The 22,626-nt window shown below is 45.0% G+C and overlaps 1 protein-coding gene across 4 annotated transcripts in view; it reads left to right on the top strand.

The window, feature by feature from the left end:
* LOC149315959 (SLIT-ROBO Rho GTPase-activating protein 2) overlaps positions 1-18,630 on the top strand; it is a 256,991-nt gene extending 238,361 nt beyond the window's left edge. For 3 of the 4 annotated variants that reach the window (XM_089514493.1, XM_089514494.1, XM_089514492.1), the window contains 3 exons: positions 3,914-4,060; positions 5,136-5,463; positions 15,733-18,630. In XM_089514493.1, the coding sequence (XP_089370619.1) occupies positions 3,914-4,060; positions 5,136-5,463; positions 15,733-16,113 (856 nt within the window). In that variant the 3' untranslated portion in view covers positions 16,114-18,630. Of the gene's footprint in view, positions 1-3,913; positions 4,061-5,135; positions 5,464-5,698; positions 5,766-15,732 lie in introns of all 4 variants that reach the window. The other variant, XM_089514495.1, reaches the window with a different exon arrangement.
* The last annotated feature ends 3,996 nt before the right edge of the window (positions 18,631-22,626 follow it).

Raw genomic sequence — 22,626 nt, 5'->3', positions numbered from 1 at the left:
AAGACCTGGGCCTCCGTCACCCCCGACTCGTGGGGTCTAGACATAGTCTGATGGGGTTCCTCTTGAATTCCAAGAGTTTTCACCAACGGAAGCAGTTGTTTCCACCGCCCCCTCAGGCACATTCTCGACAAAGTACGCGTTCGTTTATCTCACAGCGCTTCTCACCTATTGAGGCTGATGGGGCCCTTGTATGTTCTTCCCCAGATGCTTGCGGGATCAAATTCAAAGGTGGAATTCCCTCTATGCCTTCTTGGTAACCCCTGCGTCCACCGACCCCTTGCCGCATCAGGGACTTGGGTCCGCGACCATCAACTTTAAGGTCGCTTGTTCTTTCATGTGGGGATCAGAGAGTCACCAGAGACCCCTCGCCCTTGCCATCAGTTCCGACATGTACCTGTACAATGTCCCTTCGTTCGGTCTTTCCACGGATCCAAGGTTTTTTTTTCAAAATTGGTCTCATAGGCACCTCCCTTGCGCCCGAAGATTGCGACGCCTATCCCCCTCCAGTCCATTTCCTGTCCTTTCGTGCCTGCGTCAGGTCCTGCCTGGCACACAGACGGGTGGGGGCGACAGTTGTCCAAGTGTCCCTGGGACATATGGTTTCCACAGTGTTCGTCATTCCGTGGGCGCGGCTTCGGCTCCTACCGCCCCAGCCATGGTTTCTGTCAGTGTGCATCACCATGGAGGACCAGCCTTCCATGTGGCTCACCATTCCAAGGCCAGTCACCTGATCCCTTCAGGGGGACTCAACTACAGCAATGTCTACATCGCCGTGCCCCTTTTTCGCCGCCTCAGCCCCAACTAGCAAGTGGTCCCCAGGCGAACGATCTCCCTGCATCAATGCTCCCAAGAGGCTTATTATCAATGAGGCCTTGTGAGCGTTCAAATCCAGCCTCTCAATGAGGCAGCCTAGCTGTTGGCAGCCAGTACCACTGTGTACTATCTGAACAAATAGGGTGGCACCAGATCCCAAACCTTACTAGACTCTCAGGATCGAGGACAACTACATTTGGCGGCACAACCTTCCCCGAGCGATCCACCTGCCAGGGAAGGAGAGCGAGTTGGCCGACCAGCTCACCGGGTCTCCTGCTGTCTCCTGCAAGCGGAGGCCCCATGCCGAGATGGTCAGCAATCTCTGCATTCAGTGGGGAGCTCCCTGAATTGACCTAGCGACCACTCGCAACAGCCACTGTCCCCAGTTCTGCTCCCGGGCGCGCAGCGAGAACTCCCTCAGAGGCGCGTTCGGCTTCGCCGGGTTAAGAGGGCTGCTCCATGCTTTCCTCCATTCCTGCTTATCACCAGGGTGGTGTCCGAGAGGACGCTGGACCACCTAAATGCCATCCTGATCATTCCTGTGGTGGCTGAGACAGCTGTGGTTACCACTCTTGCTCCACCTCTCCAGAAGAGACCTGCTCCGCCTTGGGTCTCGTCCCGACCCCCTCATGATCTGGAGTGGCCAGGTTTGACACCCAGACCTGGAGAGCTTGCCGTTGGTAGCTTGAGGCTCCTCCCTAGCTACCCTCCTTGGTACGGACAGTGTTGGCTGTCCAGTAACCAAAAAGCCCTACTCTTCCAAACAGAAGAATTCCTATCTTGCCTCTCGGAGAGAGAGAAGTCCTGCGCTTCCAACAGGAATATTCTTTCATTGTTCCTCTTGGAGAGAGGACTCTCTCTGGTCCCGGTGACAACTCCATTGTTGCGGGAGTTCTGGATGGCGCTTTGGATGCGGACATGTGCCTCATCCCTTACGGGCTACCTTTTTGCCACTTATTCTTGTCTCAGTCTGATAGTAAACCTTCTTTCAGGAACCCTCCTAGGAGTTTCCTGAAAGGTTGGGACACCGTTCCTCCCGGTCTTCCCAGGCTTGGAGCCTAGACACTGTCTAGTCTGCCTTGCAATCCAAGCCCTTCGGACCCGTGGCCGCAACAGGCTTGAGATTTTTTACTTGGAAGACTGCTTCTTTGTGGTCATCACTTTTGCCTGCCGTGCGGGCAACTCTGTGCCTTGCGGAGGGACCATCCCTGCCTTAGGTTCTATAGGATAGGGTGTTCCTCTATACCAGCATGACTTCTGCCGAAGGTAGTGTCTGGCCTGTACATGTGCCGAGATACTGTCCTACCTATCCTGGCCTCTTAACTGACCTCTGAGGTCGGACACAGTTTGCACAAATTGGACGTTTGGAGGGCTTTAGCCTTCACTTGGACGAAACTGCGGTTTTGACTCGTTCCGAGAGACCTTTCCAATGCTACTCAGAACCGGAAAGGGGACTGCCTGTGACTGTGCACAGGTGTCTAAGTGGGTGGCCAGTACCATCCATCTCTGCTATGAACTGTTGGGCAGACCTCTTCTGGCCAGGGTTCGGTCCCATGTCACTAAGGCGCTAACGGCATCCTCCGCGCGCTTGAGTGGGGTCCCCTTGGAGGATGTTGGAGAGCTGCTGTTTAGTCCTAGCCCTTGACTCTCTTCAAGAGCCATAGGCTGGCACCAGAGCCTAACGGGATGCAGTCTTGGGAAGGGCAGTGTTCGTTTCAGGTCACACTGATTGTACTGCTCTTCATGTGTTCCTCTGAAATATGTTCATTTCATTTGTTTCACAGAAGTATGTTTGGGCCAAAATTGGCTTGCTACGACATTTCTATGGTGCTCATTGCTGATGTTTTTTGCATAGGTCTTGCTTGACCTGATGTGTTCATATCTGCCTTCATTGCACAGGTTAAGTGCTATTTGAGGTACCAAATATGACTGACTCAGCTCTTGGGTTCAAAAATTTATTGTGAAAAACAACACACTATTTGAACCTTGCTTGGGTTTCATGACACTCCCTCCGCCATTAACCTAAGCTTGTCAGTCTCAACCCATTTGTATGATTTGCAGAGACCACGAAGAAGAAGGATAGGTTGCATACCTGTAAGTATTTCTTCAAGTGGTCATCTGCGAATACATACAAATCCCGCCCGTCCTCCCCTCAGTGTCCTGCTCTTCAGTGGCTCATTTTCATGTTGCTTACGCGGCGTCAATTGCGGAACTGGGGAAAGAGCGGGAAGCCAGGGGCTTTATAAGGGATGGGCGGAGCTACCGCCAAAAAGTTTCTATTTCTTGCAAAGTGTACTTTGCCCAGTGATTCTAGAGGTTTCCGAAGAGCACTGCGCAGGGGCAGTACAACCCATTTGTATGTATTCGCAGATGACCACTCGAAGAAATACTGTTACAGGTATGCAACTTGTCCATATATGCAATAAATTTACATATTTGGTTCAATATGTATCAACAAGTTATGGTAGTTTGGGGGGGGGAAATCTGTATTATATACAGAAATTAAACAGAATTAATATACAGAGGAGAATACATTCCAGTTGTTGAAAACAAATTATTATCTAACAGCAGTTCACAATTGCAGAAAATGATGGCTGACGGCAGCAGCCCAACAAAATGTCCCCAAGTAGTTTTCTTTTTCTTTTTCTTTTTCTTTTTCTTTTTTTTTTTTTTTTGTGCCAGAAGATAAGCTTCCTTAGCTGTATAATAAACAAGATAATGCTAGTATAAAACAAGCATTAGAATGAACAAGCAATTAAGGTCAAGCTCATTTTTACAATTCAAACAGCAGTGTCTGAAGCACTAATTGTGATGTCTATAACTCCCTACCCTGATAAAGGATTCTGACAAACAAGATGGCATGTTGCAAATCCAACTAAATATTAGCAAGATTGAATGTAAAACACCTGTAGAAACGGAGGCACTGACAGATAACAGTTTGTAGTATAGAAAATAATTTAATCCTAATCAACAATTTTTTTAAATAAGTTTAAATAAAACTCTAAATAAGTAAGCCACTTTAAATAAGTTTTGTTTTTGATTCAGAATACTTTGAGAATGCTGTATAAGGCTTAGAGCTGTGACTTCTTTTCTTTCCTAGTGAGGATGGCATATCAGAAAGATCAAGCCCAAAATCTGAAGTAGAAGTCAGTTCTGAGCCACCAGAGGAAAAAGTGACAGCCAGAGCTGGCTCCAACTGCCCAAGTGGTAGCCATGTTGCAGATATTTACCTTGCCAATATCAATAAGTAAGTGCCTGTATTACGTAAAGAGTCTTTGTGATTTCCATATCAAGTCAGTACTCCTTGATGAACCCACTTAATTTTGCATTTAGTTCAATTGTCTATTAAAATATGTATTCTGAATACCTGAGAATCCAGCATTTTCCGCCACTGATTCCACATCCCTGCCCCGCCCCTCAATCCCTGGCCATGTTGTCTATCATCAGTCCCAAAAGACGAAATGTATGTAACATGATCTACATCAAGACACTTCTGTTGTTCCCAGTAAGATATTTTCTGTAAATTACATAAAGGTCTTAAGGATGAGCCCCCAGAACAAATAACTTGACACAGTATTCTCTGTGTAGTGTTATGTTCTTGAACTAGAGAGATCATATCTCCATCTTCAGAAGGACTAAATATGTTGTATGTTGTTTCCCACCACAATAGCCCTAATCTGAATTTGCTATGATGTGTGTGCTTTCTGAGGCAGGTATTTGCAGTGTCATCCTTTCCTAGTTGATCACATATGTTTGTTGTAACAGAAAACATATTATAGACATATAGCATTATATAGTGCACAGGAATCTCTGAATTTCTTGATGTATTGGGTCAATGATTAATTTAGTTCAGATCTTGAGGGCATCCCAGTTCATATTTAGTTCCAGCAGAAATATACCATTGGTATATTTGCATTTGCATGTAGCTGTCATGACTATTGAAAAATGCTATTTAGACCAATGTTTATTTATATTTTGCCCTTCCTTCAAAGAACAACTTGAAGTTACATAATACTACTTTATCCCTCTTCCATTGTCAAAGCAATCTTGTTTAGGTGGATTAGATTAAGAGATGGTGATTGAGCCAAAGTCAGATAATGAGCTTCTTGGCCAAATGAGGATTTGAATCTTGCATCTCCCCATGTCTGCACTCACATTCTACTCATAGAATACTAACAGGCAGATTTTTAAAAAAAGGAAATATATTTCAGAATTTGGTGATTTCAGTATATTTTCTTTTTCTTTCTTGAATTGACTGTGCTGAAATGCTGTTTCTCTATTACTTTTTTTTAACCTTATTGTACTGCTTTTTATGGTGACAGGCAAAGAAAAAGACCTGAGTCTGGCAGTATACGAAGAGCTTTCCGTCAAAGTGACAGCCATGGACTACCCAGCTCGCTTGGAGAAGCATCTCCACCAGGAGCTGTGGCCAGTTCTCGTCCCTCCTCACAACCCATTATGAGCCAAAGTCTCCCAAAAGAGGTACCAGATGCATGCTCCATCAGTGGCCATGGGAGCCTCAATTCTCTCAGCCGGCATGCCTCCCTGAAGAACAGGATAGATAGCCCTCATATCCGGAAAAATGTGACTGCAGGAAGGTCAAAGAGCTTTAATAACCATCGACCTATGGACCCTGAAGTCATTGCACAGGTAAAAGTATTCTTGGCCAGGCCGAGTTAAGCCTAGGGTCAGTCTTCATATAGTACCAAATGATTTCCTCCACCCCATGACACCCAGTTACTTAAGAAGTCTCCTCTGCAAATTTTGTTGTTAAGTATTTACTGACATTCATCTAATACACAAAAGTATTTTCCACATATTCTCTGAATATTGTGATTTTGGCAACAAATGTTATTTGATGTCAATATTTTGTATTTTGCTTCAGTATTTGCTTCAGATCAGGAAACGTCCCCTTAGAAGTGATCAAAACAAGTCAAGTTTTGAATTCTGAGGTAACCTTTGATTTTGAATTTCAAATTCCAATCTGAATATTTAAAATTAAATTTAATTTTTTGAATTTGTTATTTTTTTCATTTTAAAACATCAGCTCAGTTTGTGATTGCTGCATGTCTAGTCAATCCAAAAAAAAACATGAAACAATTCTTGTGTTTATTCAATGGGGCCTTTAGATTCGAAGAGGTTGGAAAGGGCTTGTACCTTTTGTTTGGAAGCATCCTAGCCAGATGCTGACAGATGCATGGGTACGTGACCAAATTTTGGCCATGAGTAACTTCCTTAAACTTTGAAAAAAAAGTCAATTGTGTCTTATCTTTGCATGACTGTGCAGAATGAACAGTTCAGAGATGTTAAAGCCATAAAAGCTTTAAAGTATTTCTTTTAGTTCTGGCCATGACAATATGCTAATATGAGAATATATTCCCTGTTAATTTTATGATAATATAAGCAGTTTTCATAGGCAGTGTAAAATTGATAGAGCTGGCCAGATTTCAGTTCTAGCAACTGAAATCTCACCAGGTAGGCAGGACATTGCTTGCTTTATTTCCTTCTATCACTCCAATCTTTGAGAGTCTTGAGATTCTGGTTATTTACAAATGTGAAAGCTGAAAGGGACCACGGACTATTGAGAACTTTGGGATTTCTATGGGTTATATATTGGGCTCTTGGTATCCTGTGGGGTTTGGTTCCAGGACCTCCTGTGGATACCAAAATGAGTGGATGTTCAAGTCCCATTGAATACAAAGGCAGAGTGAAATGGAGTCTCTTATATAAAATGATAAAATCAAGCTTTAGTTTTTTGTGGGTTTTTCAGGTTATGTGGCCATGTTCTAGCAGAGTTTCTTTCTGACGTTTCGCCAGCATCTGTGGCTGGAAAAATTGGGTGTATATATACTGTGTGAGCCTGGGAATGCAGGAGTGATTTGCATGTGTATTGTTCTGTGTTGATGGCTGGCCTCAGGCTGGGAGGCTAATGCAAACAAGGATTGATGTCTGCTAATTGGTGATCAGTTATCTGCTGGGAATGGTTTCCCATTTGCATTTACTGAGTCCTTATTTTGCTATTCTTCAGGACTGGTAGCCAAATTTTGTTCACTTTAAGGGTTTCTTCTTTCCGGTTGAAATTATCCAGATGCTTGTGGATCTCAATGGCTTCCCTGTGCATCCTGACATGGTAGTGGTTGGCATGGTCCAGAACCTCAGTGTTTTCAAACAGTATTTTATGCCCAGGATGGTTTGTGGCATGTTCTGCTACTGCTGATTTTTCTGGCTGACCCAGTCTGCAGTGTTTCTCGTGTTCCTTTATTCTTGTTTGCACACTGCGTTTGGTTGTCCCTATGTAGACTTTTTCACAGCTGCATGGTATGCGGTAAACTCCTGCGGCTGTGAGAGGGTCTCTCTGGTCCTTGGCTGAGTGAAGCATTTGCTGATTTTTTTTTTGTCGGTTTGTAAACCATTTGAAGGTTGTGCTTCCTCACCACTTTGCCTATTCTGTCTGTGACTCCTTTGATGTATGGTAAAAATACCTTCCCTTTGGGTGGCTGCTTGTCTTCACTTCTCTGGGTATTCCTGGGCCTGGCAGCCCTTCTGATGTCTGAGCTGGAATAACCATTGGCCTGTAGAGCCCGGTCCAAGTGCTTCAGTTCATCTTCCAAGAAGTGGGGTTCACAGATGCGTTTTGCTCAGTCTATATACACCCAATTTTTCCAGGCAAAGCATTCTCTGAAGATGCCAGCTACAGATGCTGGTGAAACGTCAGAAAGAAACTCTGCTAGAACATAGCCACATAGCCTGAAAAACCTACAAAAAACTATGGATGCCGGCCATGAAAGCCTTTGACTTTACATTGGAAATCAAGCTTTGCTTTTTGGAATTTTTGTGCTTTTTGGAATTTATATTTTTAAGTTGTGGATGCTTGAATCCATGGATAAGGAATCCATTAATATGGAGGGACAACTGTACCTTTTCATCTGGATTTTATTACAGTGTTTAATAGCAACTCATCAACCAAGATGATCCACCTTGATAATAAAATGTTATAGCCTTTTCCTACTTTTCTGATTCTTCACCTGATCGTGCAGAAGCTTGGTGAGAGTTGAGTTAGGGAATGAGGGTCATAGGACCATTGTATTTACTCTAACCAGTCTTACTTTATGTTGTAAGGTTATATCAATTAAAATTATTTCTTCACTGTGTGGCTTTTCTGTCTATTGCCATCAGTCAAAAAACTTGACCATGCTGTTTTGCTTTTGCCAAATCCTTTGGGGAAAATCTTGTTCAAGCCTTTACAGAAACAGAGCCACATTTAATATTAAGATTTTATGCTTTCCAAAGTTACAGAAAACATTACAGTTCTAGAACTGTTAGTATTGTGAGAATCTCAAAGTCCAGGATGTTTGAAAAGCCGGGTGTTTTAACCTTTGGCCAGTTGTGTAAATTTGTTTGACTGTAGTTAAAGGGCTGAAGTGTCCTGAAAGAATACAGTTAGCCTTCCCTGTCTACTTGCCCATTTTCTTGTGCTTCTTGGTTTCAATTTTTGATAAGGAGCTGTCTTCAAACAAAGCAGCTTTCCTTGTTTCTATTGGCAACAATATGGGATGGCTTCATCTGTGTGTGTGTGTGTGTACACAGCTGTGGCTAGATGTGGGCTTTGAGACTTGGAGAGCAAGCCCACACAGTGAAGAAATTATTTTTCATGTCTGGATATTTCTGCCCAATTCAGAAGGGAAATAAGCTTTTAAAGTGCTTACCATGTGATTCCCTTGTGTCTCTTCACTTTTTGACACTAGTGTTTTTTACACAAAAGGCTAATGGTATAACATTCTGAGTATATTGGTCAAGAGTGGGACACATGCCTATATTAAATGTGTTGAAAGATTCTTGCTGACTTCAGCAGGGAGGCCTTATATTTAATGTTGCTTGATGACCTCTTTACAGAATCAAGCTCCAGCTCAATATTTTGTTGATGTAATATGCTTTAGCAACAGGAACTGATAACTATCTATACTTGTATCTTAGCCTGCCTGTAGAACTGAGAAATTGCAGAACATACTAGAAATCATTTTTTAAAACAGTAAGGGACTCAGAAATATCCTTCTAGCTTCCTGTGCCAACAGTAAAGTCTGTCAGGACATTAGTTCAGTCTCTGGGAAGGGTTTTGCCATTGGTTTCCTCTCCATTTGTAGATGTTCTATACATGGATGTTACACCAGATCTTCTGATTTCTAGTACTCGATGGATCTGTCAGCACTTGATGGATCTCAGGCACACATGTATCTCATATTACAAAGTGAGGCATTCCAAGGAAACAAATGCTGAAAAAAATCACAAAACTGAAGCTGGAGGCCTGTTGATAGGAAGGGCTTTTTTGTTTGTTAGTTATGATGTTTATATTTAATACCTGAGCTGAGCTGTGGCCTTTAATCTTCCGTACAAATGTTTCATTTCATTATTAATACTACTGTACTCGCTAGTCTTGGGGCAGATTTCAGTATTTAAAAATAGTACACATACAGATAATTCTCAACAGGAATGGGAGAACTATGTAAAACATCAGTACATATGTCCCACCAAGTACTCCAAAATAATGGGAGGAACAAGCTTCCAGAAGTCTGTTGTTGGAAAGAAGCAGGCGAAAACATCTTTTCTTCCATGCTGCACCGTTTCCAAGGGGTAGGGGGACCACAGCCTAAACAAACATACATATGAATGTCTGTCAAAATGTCTACCTTTGTCCAACTCTTTGTGTTTTGACAGTGATTTCAGCATTACTTTTACAACAGCTCATAAAAGTATAGGCTGCAAGCCTGATTTTTTTCATATGCTGATATCTTACTTATTTCAAAAGTATGTCAAGGATTGATTCTGATGTTTCCGTAAGTCTTTTTAACAAGTTCTCTGACACTACAGAACAGATGTCTCCAAAGTAGTAGTCGCCTATTGTAAGCAATAGGGCTGATATTTGGCTTGGACAAGACCCAGCTTCCTTCAGATATAATACTATCTGCATTTATTTCTTGTAGAGATTTTTTCCCCTTTGTGATTTAATTTCATGTACACATGAGAATGTTACATATGAATCACACTGCCTTGGCATCTTTTTGTAATGCTTTGAATGGCATATAGTAGTCTCTTTTGTCTTGCTATTAGACTCTCATTTTATCCACTCTCTTCTTTTTTTCAGAATGTAATTCATTGTTTCCATAGGGGAATACAAATCAATAAAAGAAAAATGTGCTGTATTAAATTAGAGCTTTCCTTTCATATCCTCTCAGGTGTCCTTTCAAAAGCTGTATGATGCTCATCTTTTTGACACTGGTATCTCTCTGGGATCTGTATTTTGTTTAAATATCTTTTCAGACTGCAGTCAGAGGCAGTGGATTACACTCTTTGGTTCTTCCTCCTTCTTGACTGATTTACCTCCCTGTGTGCCTTAAAATGCCTGTGAGGAAACTAACATTCTGTAGCCAAGCTGTGAGTCATGGAAAAGCTAAATCATTTTGGCTCTCTAAGAATTCTGTCACCCCACTCAAGGCTGCATCTGTAGCTGAAATTTTAAGTAAACTTGTAGGTCATGATGTAGCCCATGTTTTTAGAAAACAAAGAAACATAACTGGCTTGATGCTTGTTGCTATTTATCTCCTGCATTATTTCCTGTATTGTTCATGTAAAGTAAAAGGAAAATGTCACCTGGAAGTTGAAAACCTACATTTTCATTTCAGATAAGGAGACTCTTTTCCCAGCAGAGAGGGTGCCTGGCCTCCTGAATTCTGGGTTATGTACCTCCCATTTGCTCCTGTAGGCAGGAACAAAAGAAGACCGGCCCCTATATAGGGAGGAGCTCACCCTCCAGGGCCTCAGTCTTGTCCTGCCTACGCTCCTAGCAGGTCACGAATTCTCCTTCCAGCGAAGTTCGTCATTCCCGCCGAAGCGGTACAGTTGGGATTACCTTTTTCTGCTCCCTCTCCCCCTGCCTATCCCCCTCTTGGTGGTGGGCTATGGCGGATGACCCTAGCGGCACGGGTGAAGGGACCCCCCCAACTCAGGGTCTTCCTGCCCAGGGGTTGCCGGTTCCCCAGGGAGAACCGGAGTCAGCGGTTGAGCCAGGGGTCCAGCCGGTGGAGGGACCAACCCTCCGAGGCGCGGAACTTAACCCCCCCCTCCACCCGGGCCGCTCAGGTCCCCAAGGTGTCGAGGATGCCTCCACCCCATCCAACCGAGGCCAGGTAAGCCCCCTCAGTGAGTTAAGGGACCTTGTGCGGGCCATGTTCGCCCGCGAGGCGGCAAGCCTTCTCGGGGTGGGGGAGTTCCCCGTAGGGAACCTGCTTGTGGGCTTTTCTGTCCCCGCGCCCATTAGGGGCTAGCGGGGCCTCTGCAACCCCCCCTCCGTCAAGCCCCTGCCGGCCAGGGGCCAAGGCGGAGCCTCCGCTGCTGCGGAGAGCACCCGCGCACGTGGAGATCCGGGAGTGGGTTCCCCCCCCTCCTTCCCCAGCAGCCTTTCCCCCACAGGCCTTGGGGGCCTCCAGGCCCTGGCGTCGGCACTTGGAGCGGCCTGGGCGCTCCAGCCGCAGCCAGCGTCCTGCTCCAGCGCCCCCCGAGCCGTGGCTCCAGCTGGCTCCGCTGTTTCGGAGCCTGCCCTCGCGACTCCCCTGGCCCGCTGTGAGGGCGAAAGCATGCCCGCGGAGGGCGGGCGCCATCTTGGGGCGAGCCATGGGGGCCGCCATCTTGGGTGCCCCGAAGCCAGCCTCCAGCCCGGTCACGTGGACGGCAGCCGCCATCTTGGTGAGGGCCTAGGGCACCGCCATCTTGGGGAGGACTGTGGGCGACGCCATCTTGGGGTAGACCAGGGGCGCCGCCATCTTGGGAGTCCCGAGAGGGCCCCCGCTCCTGCTGCCGCTCGCCCTGGGACTAGCCGCGGTTGCGCTGACCCCTTCCCTACCCTGCTATATCAGGCTGATCTGGAGCTGGGTAAGCGGCCTAGGGAAGAGGACGAGGTTTCCCTCTCCGACTCCGAGGCTGATTCCAGACCCCTGCGCCCCCCCGAGAGGCGCGGTCAGCCGCGGCACCACTGCCAGCGGGCCGACCTGGCCTCCTCAGACCTAGAGGAGGATGCTGACCCAGAGATCAGGGGTGACCTTGAAGAGGGAGAGCTATCGGGAGAGGAGGATGCCAGGGACCCGGATCCTCCAACTGTTTCGGCCCGTCTCTTTAAGACAGAAGATTTTTCCAGGCTCCTAAAAAAGACTCTAAAGACCCTCGCCATTCCTCCCTCGGTCGAAAGCAAGGCCCCCCGTGAGTCTGAGTTGCCCAGGGTGGGAGAGGGCCTCTTCCCGGTCTTCTGTTTCAGTGGGCCGAGTCCAACCTCATGTCCATCGAGGCAGAACACCTTCGAGGAGAGCTCAACACAATCGCGGACTGGTTAAGCAGAACAGACGTCGACCAGGGCGAGTGGTCTCTCCACCCGGAGGTGTTTCGTCAGATAGCCCTTCGGTTAGGCCAACCGGAGATAGACATGTTCGCCTCCCCCGTGGACACAAAGCTACCCAGGTTTGTGTCCCGTTTCCTGACAGAGGGGGCCGAATCAGTCGACGCCCTCAATCTCCAGAGGCCCTCAACGCTGGTCTGTGCCTTTCCACCACTTCCTCTGCTGCCCAGGCTGGTGGCCAAGATCCGGAGGGACAACTTGGATGTCATCCTGGTGGCGCCGGCTTGGCCCAGACGGCCGTGGTTCTCCGAGATCCTGGCCATGTCATCGGCCTCCATGGCTCTGCCTCACCGCCGAGATCTCCTGAGCCAGGGCCAGATTCTTCACCCTGACCCACGTTGGTTGAACCTTCACGCCTGGAGGCTGAACGCGACATGCTCTGGCGGTGCGGCTATTCCGCCGAGGTCATAGACTCCATCCTATCATCCAGGCGCCCATCCACTAACCGCATCTACGAGGCCACCTTTAGGTCCTTCAAAAGGTGGTGCAAACTCAAGCGGATCAGCTTCCTCAATTTCTCAGTTTCAGACTTGCTTCAATTTCTCCACGACAGCATCGAAAAGGGCCTCAGGCCCAACACGGTCAGGAGACAGGTGGCAGCCATCACTTCGGTGTTGCCTCACGATAAGGCGGCGGCTATGTCGGCTCACCCTCATGTTAAGAGGCTACTAAAGGGCGTCTCCAACAAAGCTCCGCCCACCAGACACCGCTTCCCCACCTGGGACCTTCACACGGTCCTCAAGGCTCTGACGGTGGGACCCTTTGAGCCTATTCGTGAGTCATCCCTGAAACACCTCACCCTTAAGGTGGTCTTCCTCATCGCCATCACCTCGGTGAGGCGGGTGTCTGAGCTCGGAGCGCTGTCGGTCCGCAGGGACCTGTGCATGTTTAGACCAGACTCTGTGTGCCTCCGGACTGACCCTACGTTCTTGCCGAAGGTTAACTCGACCTTTCACACCTCACAGGACATTCTGTTGCCCTCCTTTTGCCCCAATCCTCAGAGAGAATTGGAGAAGATCTGGCACACCCTGGATGTCCGCAGGGCGCTTAAGGTTTACATCAAGAGGACGGCGCCTTTTAGGTCTTCAGAATCCTTGTTTGTGTCATTCCGCCAGGGGTCCCGGGGTCGCAAGGTGTCGGTCTCCACTCTAAGCAGATGGATCAAGGCGTGCATCACTGAGGCCTATAAGACATTAGGCCTCACCCCTCCTGAGGGACTGTTGGCCCATTCCACAAGAAGTGCGGCTACCTCGGCGGCTCTGTTCACCAATGCCTCCTTGGCTGAGATTTGCCGGGCCGCAACATGGAAGTCTCCCTCGTCATTTATCAGACACTACAAGTTAGATGTGTTTCAGTCCGCCGAGGCGGCCTTCAGTAGAAGAGTCCTCCAGCAGGTAGTAGCTGAGACCGCAGGATCCTCTTAGGCACCTCCCTCCCGTCATGAGAGGGCTTTGGTAAATCCCAGAATTCAGGAGGCCAGGCACCCTCTCTGCTGGGAAAATGAACGTTGGGTACTTACCGTGAGACGTTCGTTTCCAGCATGAGAGGGTCCTGGCATCCTGCCCCTCCCTGGGTGCCACCCTGCGGCTCAGCTCGACCTGATGAGGGACCTCCCTCGTTTTTTCTGTTCGCTGGTTTGTTGGTTGTCTCATTGTTTGTTTTCCTATAGATTTTAGTCTCTTGAGATGACTTTAGGTTATTCTCTTGTGTTATCTGATTTTACCAATTAAAGGTTAGTTCAGTTTGTTGCTATTCGCTTGGCTTGTTATTGACTGAGGCCCTGGAGGGTGAGCTCTTCCCTATATAGGGGCCGGTCTTCTTTTGTCCCTGCCAACAGGAGCAAATGGGAGGTACATAACCCAGAATTCAGGATGCCAGGACCCTCTCATGCTGGAAACGAACGTCTCACGGTAAGTACCCAACATTCATTTTACCAAGTTGCGTTTTACATATATTATATATTTATTCAAAGAGACTACATTTTTAAATGCCATTAAGTACAAAGTAGCTTCAGTGAGGAGACACCAATATGTAACACGCTTCTGCTTTAGTGTTGAGTATCATTGGCCCTTTACAGATGGGCACCCTAGTACGTACTCCATACGTACAAGGGTTGGCTGGGGGCGTCTCTTTCAGGCGCCCTCAACCCTAGTACATACAGGGTATGTACAAAATGGTAGCGCCCGTTCTACATGGGCCCCGCCATTAGGATGTTATGGCTGCGCCGCCTCCAAACGGAGCGGCACAGATGTGACATCCTGGCACTGCGGAAGGGTGCCTGTGGTGCCCTTTTCGCGGCGCTGGAAGGAGCTCCATTTTGGAGCTCCTTCTGGGTTTTATGTCACTGGTGCAGCCTTTACACGGCTGCGTCAGCAACACAAAGGAGAAAGGGGCCGAGCAACCCCTTTCTCCCTTTCCCCACTGTGTCGGGGTGTCCTTGGGGCTTGAAGCCCCAATGACACCCCTTTCCAGACCGCGGAGAAGCGGCCTGGAAAAGCGGCAGATTGGGGGCCCAGGGCTGCCGCCGTGGCAGGTGAGGCCCTGATACGTCAGGGAAAGGGGCGGGTACAGGCTGCCCCAAAGGGATGGTCTGTAAACCGCCATTCATTAGCCACATAGTTAATATGGATTATATTTTTTGCATTCTTTTTATGATTTGTAGCATCCTCAAGGATCATCCTTGTACACCAAAGAGATGGATAAAAACAGATCATTATTTTTAAAATGCTGGCATTTTCTCCTGGCTATCCAACTGGGGAGAGAGATTTGTAAAAAGTGTTACTGATTGGCACTCACTCCTGACCAATGTACTGTAAAAAACCTATATTTAAAATGTAATTTGTGCCACACCCACAGCTAAAACGTCTACCAGTATAAGCACTTTCACAATTTCCCCTTTAAAAACAAACATCTCTAGTTAGACTAAAACTACAGATTTGTTGAATTTCAGTTTCAAGGATTATGAGAGGGAATGCAGTTGGTGATGTTCATAAAGTGTGGAGAATATGGCTCAAGCACACCCATGTAGCTTTTTTATTTGTTATGTTAATATAAAGCCTTTCCTCCAGTGAGTTCAAAGTGGCATATGTATTTCTCCCTTTTCTTCCATTTTATTCCTTACAGCAAACCCTATGAGGTTGGTCAGAGAGATTGAGAAAGAGAGGCTGCATATGTGACTCAGCTGAAGTCTCAAAATCAGAATTTTGTTTTTTGTTTTTTTTTATTCAGCCTCAGCCCAGTTAGCCATATACTGATCCTGTCTTGCTTGATGCATAATAGACAAAAATGATAGTAGGACAAAGCTTGCCAAGAACAGAAATGTTGGTTGAGGGTTCTTCTATGCCTGCCATGACCAGAGCAGCTTTCGCCTTTGTGCCTGCCAGAGTCTGCCTTTGCTTAATACTATCCATTCATCACAGAGAATCTGTCACGTCAGTTTCTAGCTCCTGTAATCATTTCTGACTTGTCTCTTTTTGCAGGATATTGAAGCTACTATGAACTCTGCTCTGAATGAGCTGTGGGAGCTGGAACGGCAAAGTAATGTAAAACACACACCAGACGTTGTCCTTGACACCCTGGAGCCTCTGAAAACCTCCCCTGTCGTAGCACCCACCTCAGAACCTTCCAGCCCTTTGCATACTCAGATCCTCAAGGACTCTGAACCAGCTTTCCAGCGGAGTGCTAGCACAGCAAGTGACATTCCCTGTGCCTTCAGGCCAGCAAAGTCTGTCAAAATGGCTGCCCAGGTCAAACCTCCAGCAACCAGGCCCAAGCCTGCAGTTTTCCCCAAAACAAACACCACAAGCACTGCAGTTGCCTCAGCATCTCAACAGCCTACTGACAAGTCATGTACTGTCTGAACATGAAAGCCTACTGTGAATATAGCATTTTTGTTTCAGATGAGGGGACCCTCTTAAGGAGACATTAAAATGTCTATTTAATTAGCATTGGACTTCTGCTGAAGATTCGCTTATGTTACTTTTTCCAGGGATGTGCCCCAGCTAATCAAGCCTCACATCGCACTTCCATCAAGTAATACTGAGGCAGCACAACTTGATTCAGCCTGAAACATCAAGTCTTAGACCACTGTGAAATCAGTGAGGAAAAGGCAAAACTATGTAACCTGTTTCTGGTAACTAATTAATGCCTTGTTCAAGTGTCTGGTCACTAAGGAAAATCTTGGGTGTCATTTGGCTTTGGAAGTTTGTGGAAGGGACTTCTGTGCTTCAGCCACTATGGGAAAAATAGCACAATATTGCTTATCCATGCTTTTGATCCCACTGGTTTAGGTGGGCATGCCTAGGGCTTTTTTTGGTGTGCATTATTACAGCGCACTATGGTGCCACAAGGTCTGTTAAGTGTTCATTACAGCCTCTCTCTTTTCAGGGGTGCCTGTTCTAAAACTTAAGTACTTTGTTTTTTAGATGAGGGTTCAAAACCCATAAAGAATTGTGCCACATGAATCTAGTTCTGCTTTAGTGGAGGCATATTACATGCATCTATGCATGTATTCATTTGAAATTAAACCAATAATATGGAGAAAATCAGGAGTATGAAAGCTTGCATGGTTAAACCTTCCCTACTTGTATCTTTGCTTGGTGCTTCCAGAGCAAAAACTGAGTATAATGCTTTGAATTTTAATACCATTTCTCTAAAAGGGTTTCTCTTTTCATGTGGACTTCTGAGACAAAATGAAATCTTGAGTTAAATTTTGAAAACCAACTACTTTCTCATTCTCTCTCAAGTGGAATCCATTTATGTACATCTATAGTAGTGGTAGGAACCTTGTTCTTTTCCAGATGTTTTAAATTACAAATTCTGTTATCTCTGACCATTGGTCATGAAGTCCAGAACGTAAGGGGGTGTAGTCCAAAACAGCAGGAGTTGCCTTACCCTGATCTACAGTGTAAAATAAAATGGATTCAGGCTAGTCCCTCTGGTTCTGTCCTAAAATTGACATCAGTTCATCTGAGTTAGCAAATTCTCTCTCTCTCTCTCTCTCTCTCTCTCTCTCTCTCTCTCTCCCTCCCTTCACCCTTACTCTCCACATTCCCTTTCCCCCCTTGTGGTTCAGCCTGCTTTGAGTTTATGGTATAGTGGCATAAGACAAAAAGCTGCACTGGGACATGGATATAGTCCAACTTGCAGCACATTTCTGTAACAGATCACAGATCTTCAAGTACTCTGCAGACAGTAAAATGAATCATCTTAGAATTGGTATTTAACATGATGGATTACAGTTACTCCAAATCGCAACAGAGTGTATAGACGCTTCTTTGCATTTGAAGGGCAATTTAGTTTCCAGAATCGTAGCTATCCTTCAAAGAAGAAGAAAATGCCCACTTGAAAAGTTACAGGGAGTTGGTTTCAATTGCCTTTATGACCACCAAACAAAGGGACTCTAAATTAAAATCCATTCTAACTCAGTCACACTCCTTTGATTGTCAGCTGGGGGCAAGATAAGGAGATGAAATGTGTTTTTCACGCTGTAGGTCTGAGCTGCCGTATGTTTTTCTTGTGGTTTTATGAATGGAATAGTTAGTGATATTTGAATAGAAACAAAATATTTACTCTTCTGTGAATGAACTTGATGGTAATCATTTCAGGTTAACCTACAGTTGTTAGATGGACATACATTAACCTTCCTGCTTGTTTTTTTTTTTTTTTCTTTAAAGTTTGTCTTTCAAAATTCTATGACTTGACAATCTTGCAAACAGTAGTAGAAAGGAAATCATGTGAAAAGTTTGGATGGGGACAGTTTTGGTCTGTAACATTTTCCCTAGCCTTTGACTGTTTAGATACATTGACCTCTCGTATGTGTGTGCATGTGTTATTGCTACATCTTGGACCTTTACTGAATGTCCTGACCACTGTAACCTGGTCATTAATTCTCGGGATGGAGGAACCATCTTTCTTTCTTTCTTTCTTCTTTTAAGATCTAGAGTTTCACTCAGGCAAAGCTACTTGCTTTAAAAAAAACATTTGAAAGAATGGTTTAGATTTACCAGTTCCTAAGGCAGGTCTTTTTTACCTGTACCATCCAGGTGGCAGGTAGAAGAAATATCTCTATTTCCTGCAATTCCAAATACCTGTTGAACTCATTTCAGTGTAATTAAAAGCACATGGAACACAAGGCATTAGGAGAAGTAATGTTACATCATTACATGAGTCAGAAAGCAGGGATGGAGCAATGCTTACATGCTCATAATGCCTTATTTTATGTTATACCAGTGAAAAGCAACTCAGCTTCTCAGTGCACTTTGAAACAAAAAAGGTTTTTTCATGTCTTCATTATGTTTTGATAAGTGAATGAAAACTGGCATTTTTTAACGCCTTGATATTTTTATTACTAGTCTTTGTATATTTAACTGTGAGGGGTTTGTTGTTGTTTTCCTTACTGTAGCATTTGGGAAACCCGTTGACAAAGGAAGTATAAACATCAGAGTATTTACAGCATATCAGTGCTATCCAACTGGAATTAATGTTTGCCCCATGACCTATATTGCAAATGTACATATGAAAACCATCCTTTCACAAGCAAACTCTAAGCAATGCATTTGAAAAATAAATTAACTAAACTGCATAGTTCAAAATCTGTAGGTTAGTTAGTGGGATTGTTCTCTGCTGCAAGATTTTCAGGCCCTTGCACAACTGTGTTTTCCACATATTTCTTCTGGATAAATTACTGGAGAGAGGTTTTAGGACATATCTACATTGCAAACTTATACTGATTTCATATCAGTTGTCATGGCTTGCCTACAAAGAACTGTGACCATTCTGCTTTACTGAGACAAGAAAAATATTTTAGAAATCACATCTCCCGTCACCTTACCCATGCAACCTTAAACACCAGGTTCACTAGGAAAAAGGAATTACTCCTTTAAAGTGATAAAGAGTGTAGGTCTATCCATTTCCCCAATATAAGTGGCTGCTTGTATATGGTATGTTGGTAACTTACCAGCAGCCACCACTGTCAAAAAGGAGCACTGCTTAGAGGGAGTTTTGCTGCAGTAATGGAGGATTCTCTTATCCATGTGCAGACAGAAAGATCCTGCAAAGGGGAGAGTCTTTCTGGAGGGAGTCAGCTATAGATCCACTGGATTCAAAGCTACTCTATTCCCTGCTGATTCCCTGCTGATAATAGCCCATCATGGAGAAATCCACTCACCTGTGTTTCATCCTGGCTGGCCTGAGTTGTAAGACTAGGAATGAGGCAGTAGATTAAGCAACTCCCATGACTGTTTTTATGGTGTTTGATCCTTTAATCCTTTTCCCATCCCAAAAAAGATGAATGGGATCTTCCAGAAATGGCAGATCATCTTTTAAATAAGTTGTGGGGGCCATCTGCACTATGTCAATTTTTAAAAGTATCCATTTACCAAAACTAAAACTAAAAATCCACCCACTTCTGGTTTTGAGTTTTGGCAGTGTTTGCAGCCCACAGAGGGTCCCAGGGATAGAACCGCCCCTGCAAGTGATCCAGCTTGTCACCAGCCCTGGTTAGGATTCCTTTGCTCAGGTGCAATTCCATTCACAGTTGCTCAGAAGGAAGCCCCATTGAACTCAGTGGGACTTAAGTGGTGAGCAACCATGCACATGATTGCACTACCATAAGGGTAGACACTTGGAAGGATGCACCCCCTAGCAAATAAAATAAAATATCCCTATGGAGAAAATGCACAGGGGCATTTTTACCATTTTAGGCCAAAGAGAGGCCTTTTTAAAAAAACAATAGTAAGTGAGTGGAAAATGTCCCTCACACATCCTTGAGGTAATTTGGAGGCATACAGAGGAATTTGTTTTTTATCACGGGGCCCACAAATGCAACCCTGGGGGTAGGCTGCACTTGCGTACCCCTGCACAACCACTTTGCAACTTAGCTATGCCCCCAAAAGGCTGTTTATAGAGTTGGTGGCTTTTTTATAAGTTTGTTTTTAAATAAGATATTAAATCTACCTATGAAACACATATTTATTTACACCAAGTAAATGCAAAGGAAAATGTTTATAACTGGAACTTTGTATTTGTGGTGATTTCTTATTTAAGATTGTTGCTTAACAAATACCTAGGGATAATCTAGGCAGAAGTTTGGGATGGGAAATAAAGGCATTTTAGCTGGGAGAAAGGTGAACTGTAAAACAAACAAGCAAATCGATACTACCTTTTTGAGTTTCTGTACCTGTGACACAGATGTAAGATGTCTTATTTCATATATTGGTAATCATCACCTCTCTTCCATCCCCCTTCTCTCTCTCTCTCTCTTCTAGGCTTAGTTCACATAATAGTCCATTGACTTTTGATCAACAATAAACCCATGTTTCCTTCATATCTCTGCTGACTAGTGTCAAAGCACTGACTAATATTCAGTGACACTGTAGCCATGAAGGAATTTGTCTTCTAAATACTTATTCTTGGGAGGCTTTTTGTGGCACAGAAAAATACCTCATTTTGTTACTACTATACAGTTGTCCATTTGAACAACAATCTGTTCAGATAGGATACTTCCCTATTGGCAGGAATGTCATAGCAAAGCAGGAAAGTGGGTGCTTTTCCAGTTTTGGCTCTTACTTCAATATGGACTGTGGCTTTCATACTCCACTTTTAAGGAGCTTTTACAAGGCTAGGAATCCTAGCTGGCTGAAGGCCTGATTCTTCCTGTGGCCACCACCATTGCTGCCCATATGGTTCAGTTCTGTGATGATATTTGCCTCTGTGTTACACTACATAATAGCATATCTGTAATACTATCACCTAATTTTGTGCTGCCTGTCACAACAAAGCTTCCTTCCCCTCCTCCCTCTCTCTGCTGCAGCCCTGCACACTACACAAAGACCAGCTTTGGAGAGTTTTCCAGTCTTCCAGAGTCAATTTGGGGAAGAGGGTGCACAGTGATAAACAGCCCACCACCCTGACTACAAAGGATTTGAATCCTGTCCCCAAACACTAACACAATAACTACCTTCCTAGGCCTGGCTGACCAGTATTGTTAGCTGCAGGCTGATCTTGAGTGATGGTCATAGAGAACCAAGTCCCTATCAAATGACACCATTCTTCCCTCCAACCCTGATGAAGTCCCACACTATTCTGAGTCAAGTTGACCCTCCACATTTGGAGCTTTTGACTGCTGTGGATTTGATTAATATGTTCCCTCTGGGATCTAGGGCCTGCAGCATGACACTGCACTGGAGGACCTAGAGCAGTGGTTCTCAACCTTCCTAATGTCGCAACCATTTAATACAGTTCCTCATGTTGTGGTGATCCCCAATCGATGGTCTCGGTTCCTAAGACCATCGGAAATATGTGTTTTCTGATGGTCTTAGGCAACCTCTGTGACAGGGTTGTTTGAACCCCAGAGGACCTCTGACCTAGAGATTCCTAGAGAGATGTTCTCTCAGGTAGAAAGAACACTTTTTTTTAATTTGCTCTTTTCCCATTTTCAGGGTGTCCTGCATTCCTAGCCCCAGCGAATGTGGAGGGCCCACCTTATATTAAAGGATGGTGTTTCCTCTTTTCATGGCATGCATCTCTTCCTCTACATCTCCCTTACTTTCTGAGCTGTTTCAGGAATCATGAGAGAAGAAAGCAATAGTGGGGCCTGACAACCTTCAGTAGGTTCAATTCGCCCTCCATGCTGCCATTTCCTACCTCCTGATTCTGTTCTTTGGCCCTGGGGCAAACCCACACATGCTTGAACATCACAAATGCAGCTGGTTTCTTTGAAGTCTTATATAGAGTGATTTTCAGAATACAAAGGACTGGACCCCTTTCAGGGCTACATACTAACATTCATAGGAATGTTTCTGCAGTGCAATATATGGTTTAATTGAAAGACTGCAAGATATCAATAAGCCTAACTACAAATTTATAATTAAAAATGTGCCTAGGGGATGGGGGAGAGAGAGACTGAAAACTCAGTTGCTGTTCAGTTTTGTCTTTTCCATATGAAGTCATATATTAAACCTATTATTCTAGAAAGTGTCTCAGTGAGAGTCCTTAGGCTGCAATTTCTCAACAGAGAACCATATTTTAAATCAAAAGTTTATATGTGAATGTGGTGCTGAACAATGCTCCTGTTGAGGTAGATAAAGTTTAAAATATTTGTATGTGCCTTCAAGTCACTTCTGACTTATGGCCACCCTAAGGCGAATTTATCACAGGGTTTTCTTTATTCATAAGGGAGGGTCCTTTTGCCTTTGCCTTCCCCTGAGGCTGAGGGAGTGTGACATGCCCAAGGTCACCTAGTGGGTTTCCATGGCTGAGTGGGGATTCAAACCCTGGTCTCCAGAATCGTCCAATGGTCAAACCTCTATACCATGCACAGGGAGAATTCTACCTTGCTTATAGCTTTATATAGAGCTCCCAGGAATGTGTTC

Source organism: Sceloporus occidentalis, unplaced genomic scaffold, assembly GCF_023333645.1.
Source record: "Sceloporus occidentalis isolate IW3139 unplaced genomic scaffold, rSceOcc1.0.p SCAF_3, whole genome shotgun sequence".
NCBI lineage: Eukaryota > Metazoa > Chordata > Lepidosauria > Squamata > Phrynosomatidae > Sceloporus > Sceloporus occidentalis.
Note: the sequence above shows the minus strand (reverse complement) of the source record. Positions and strands in the feature narration are given on the sequence as shown.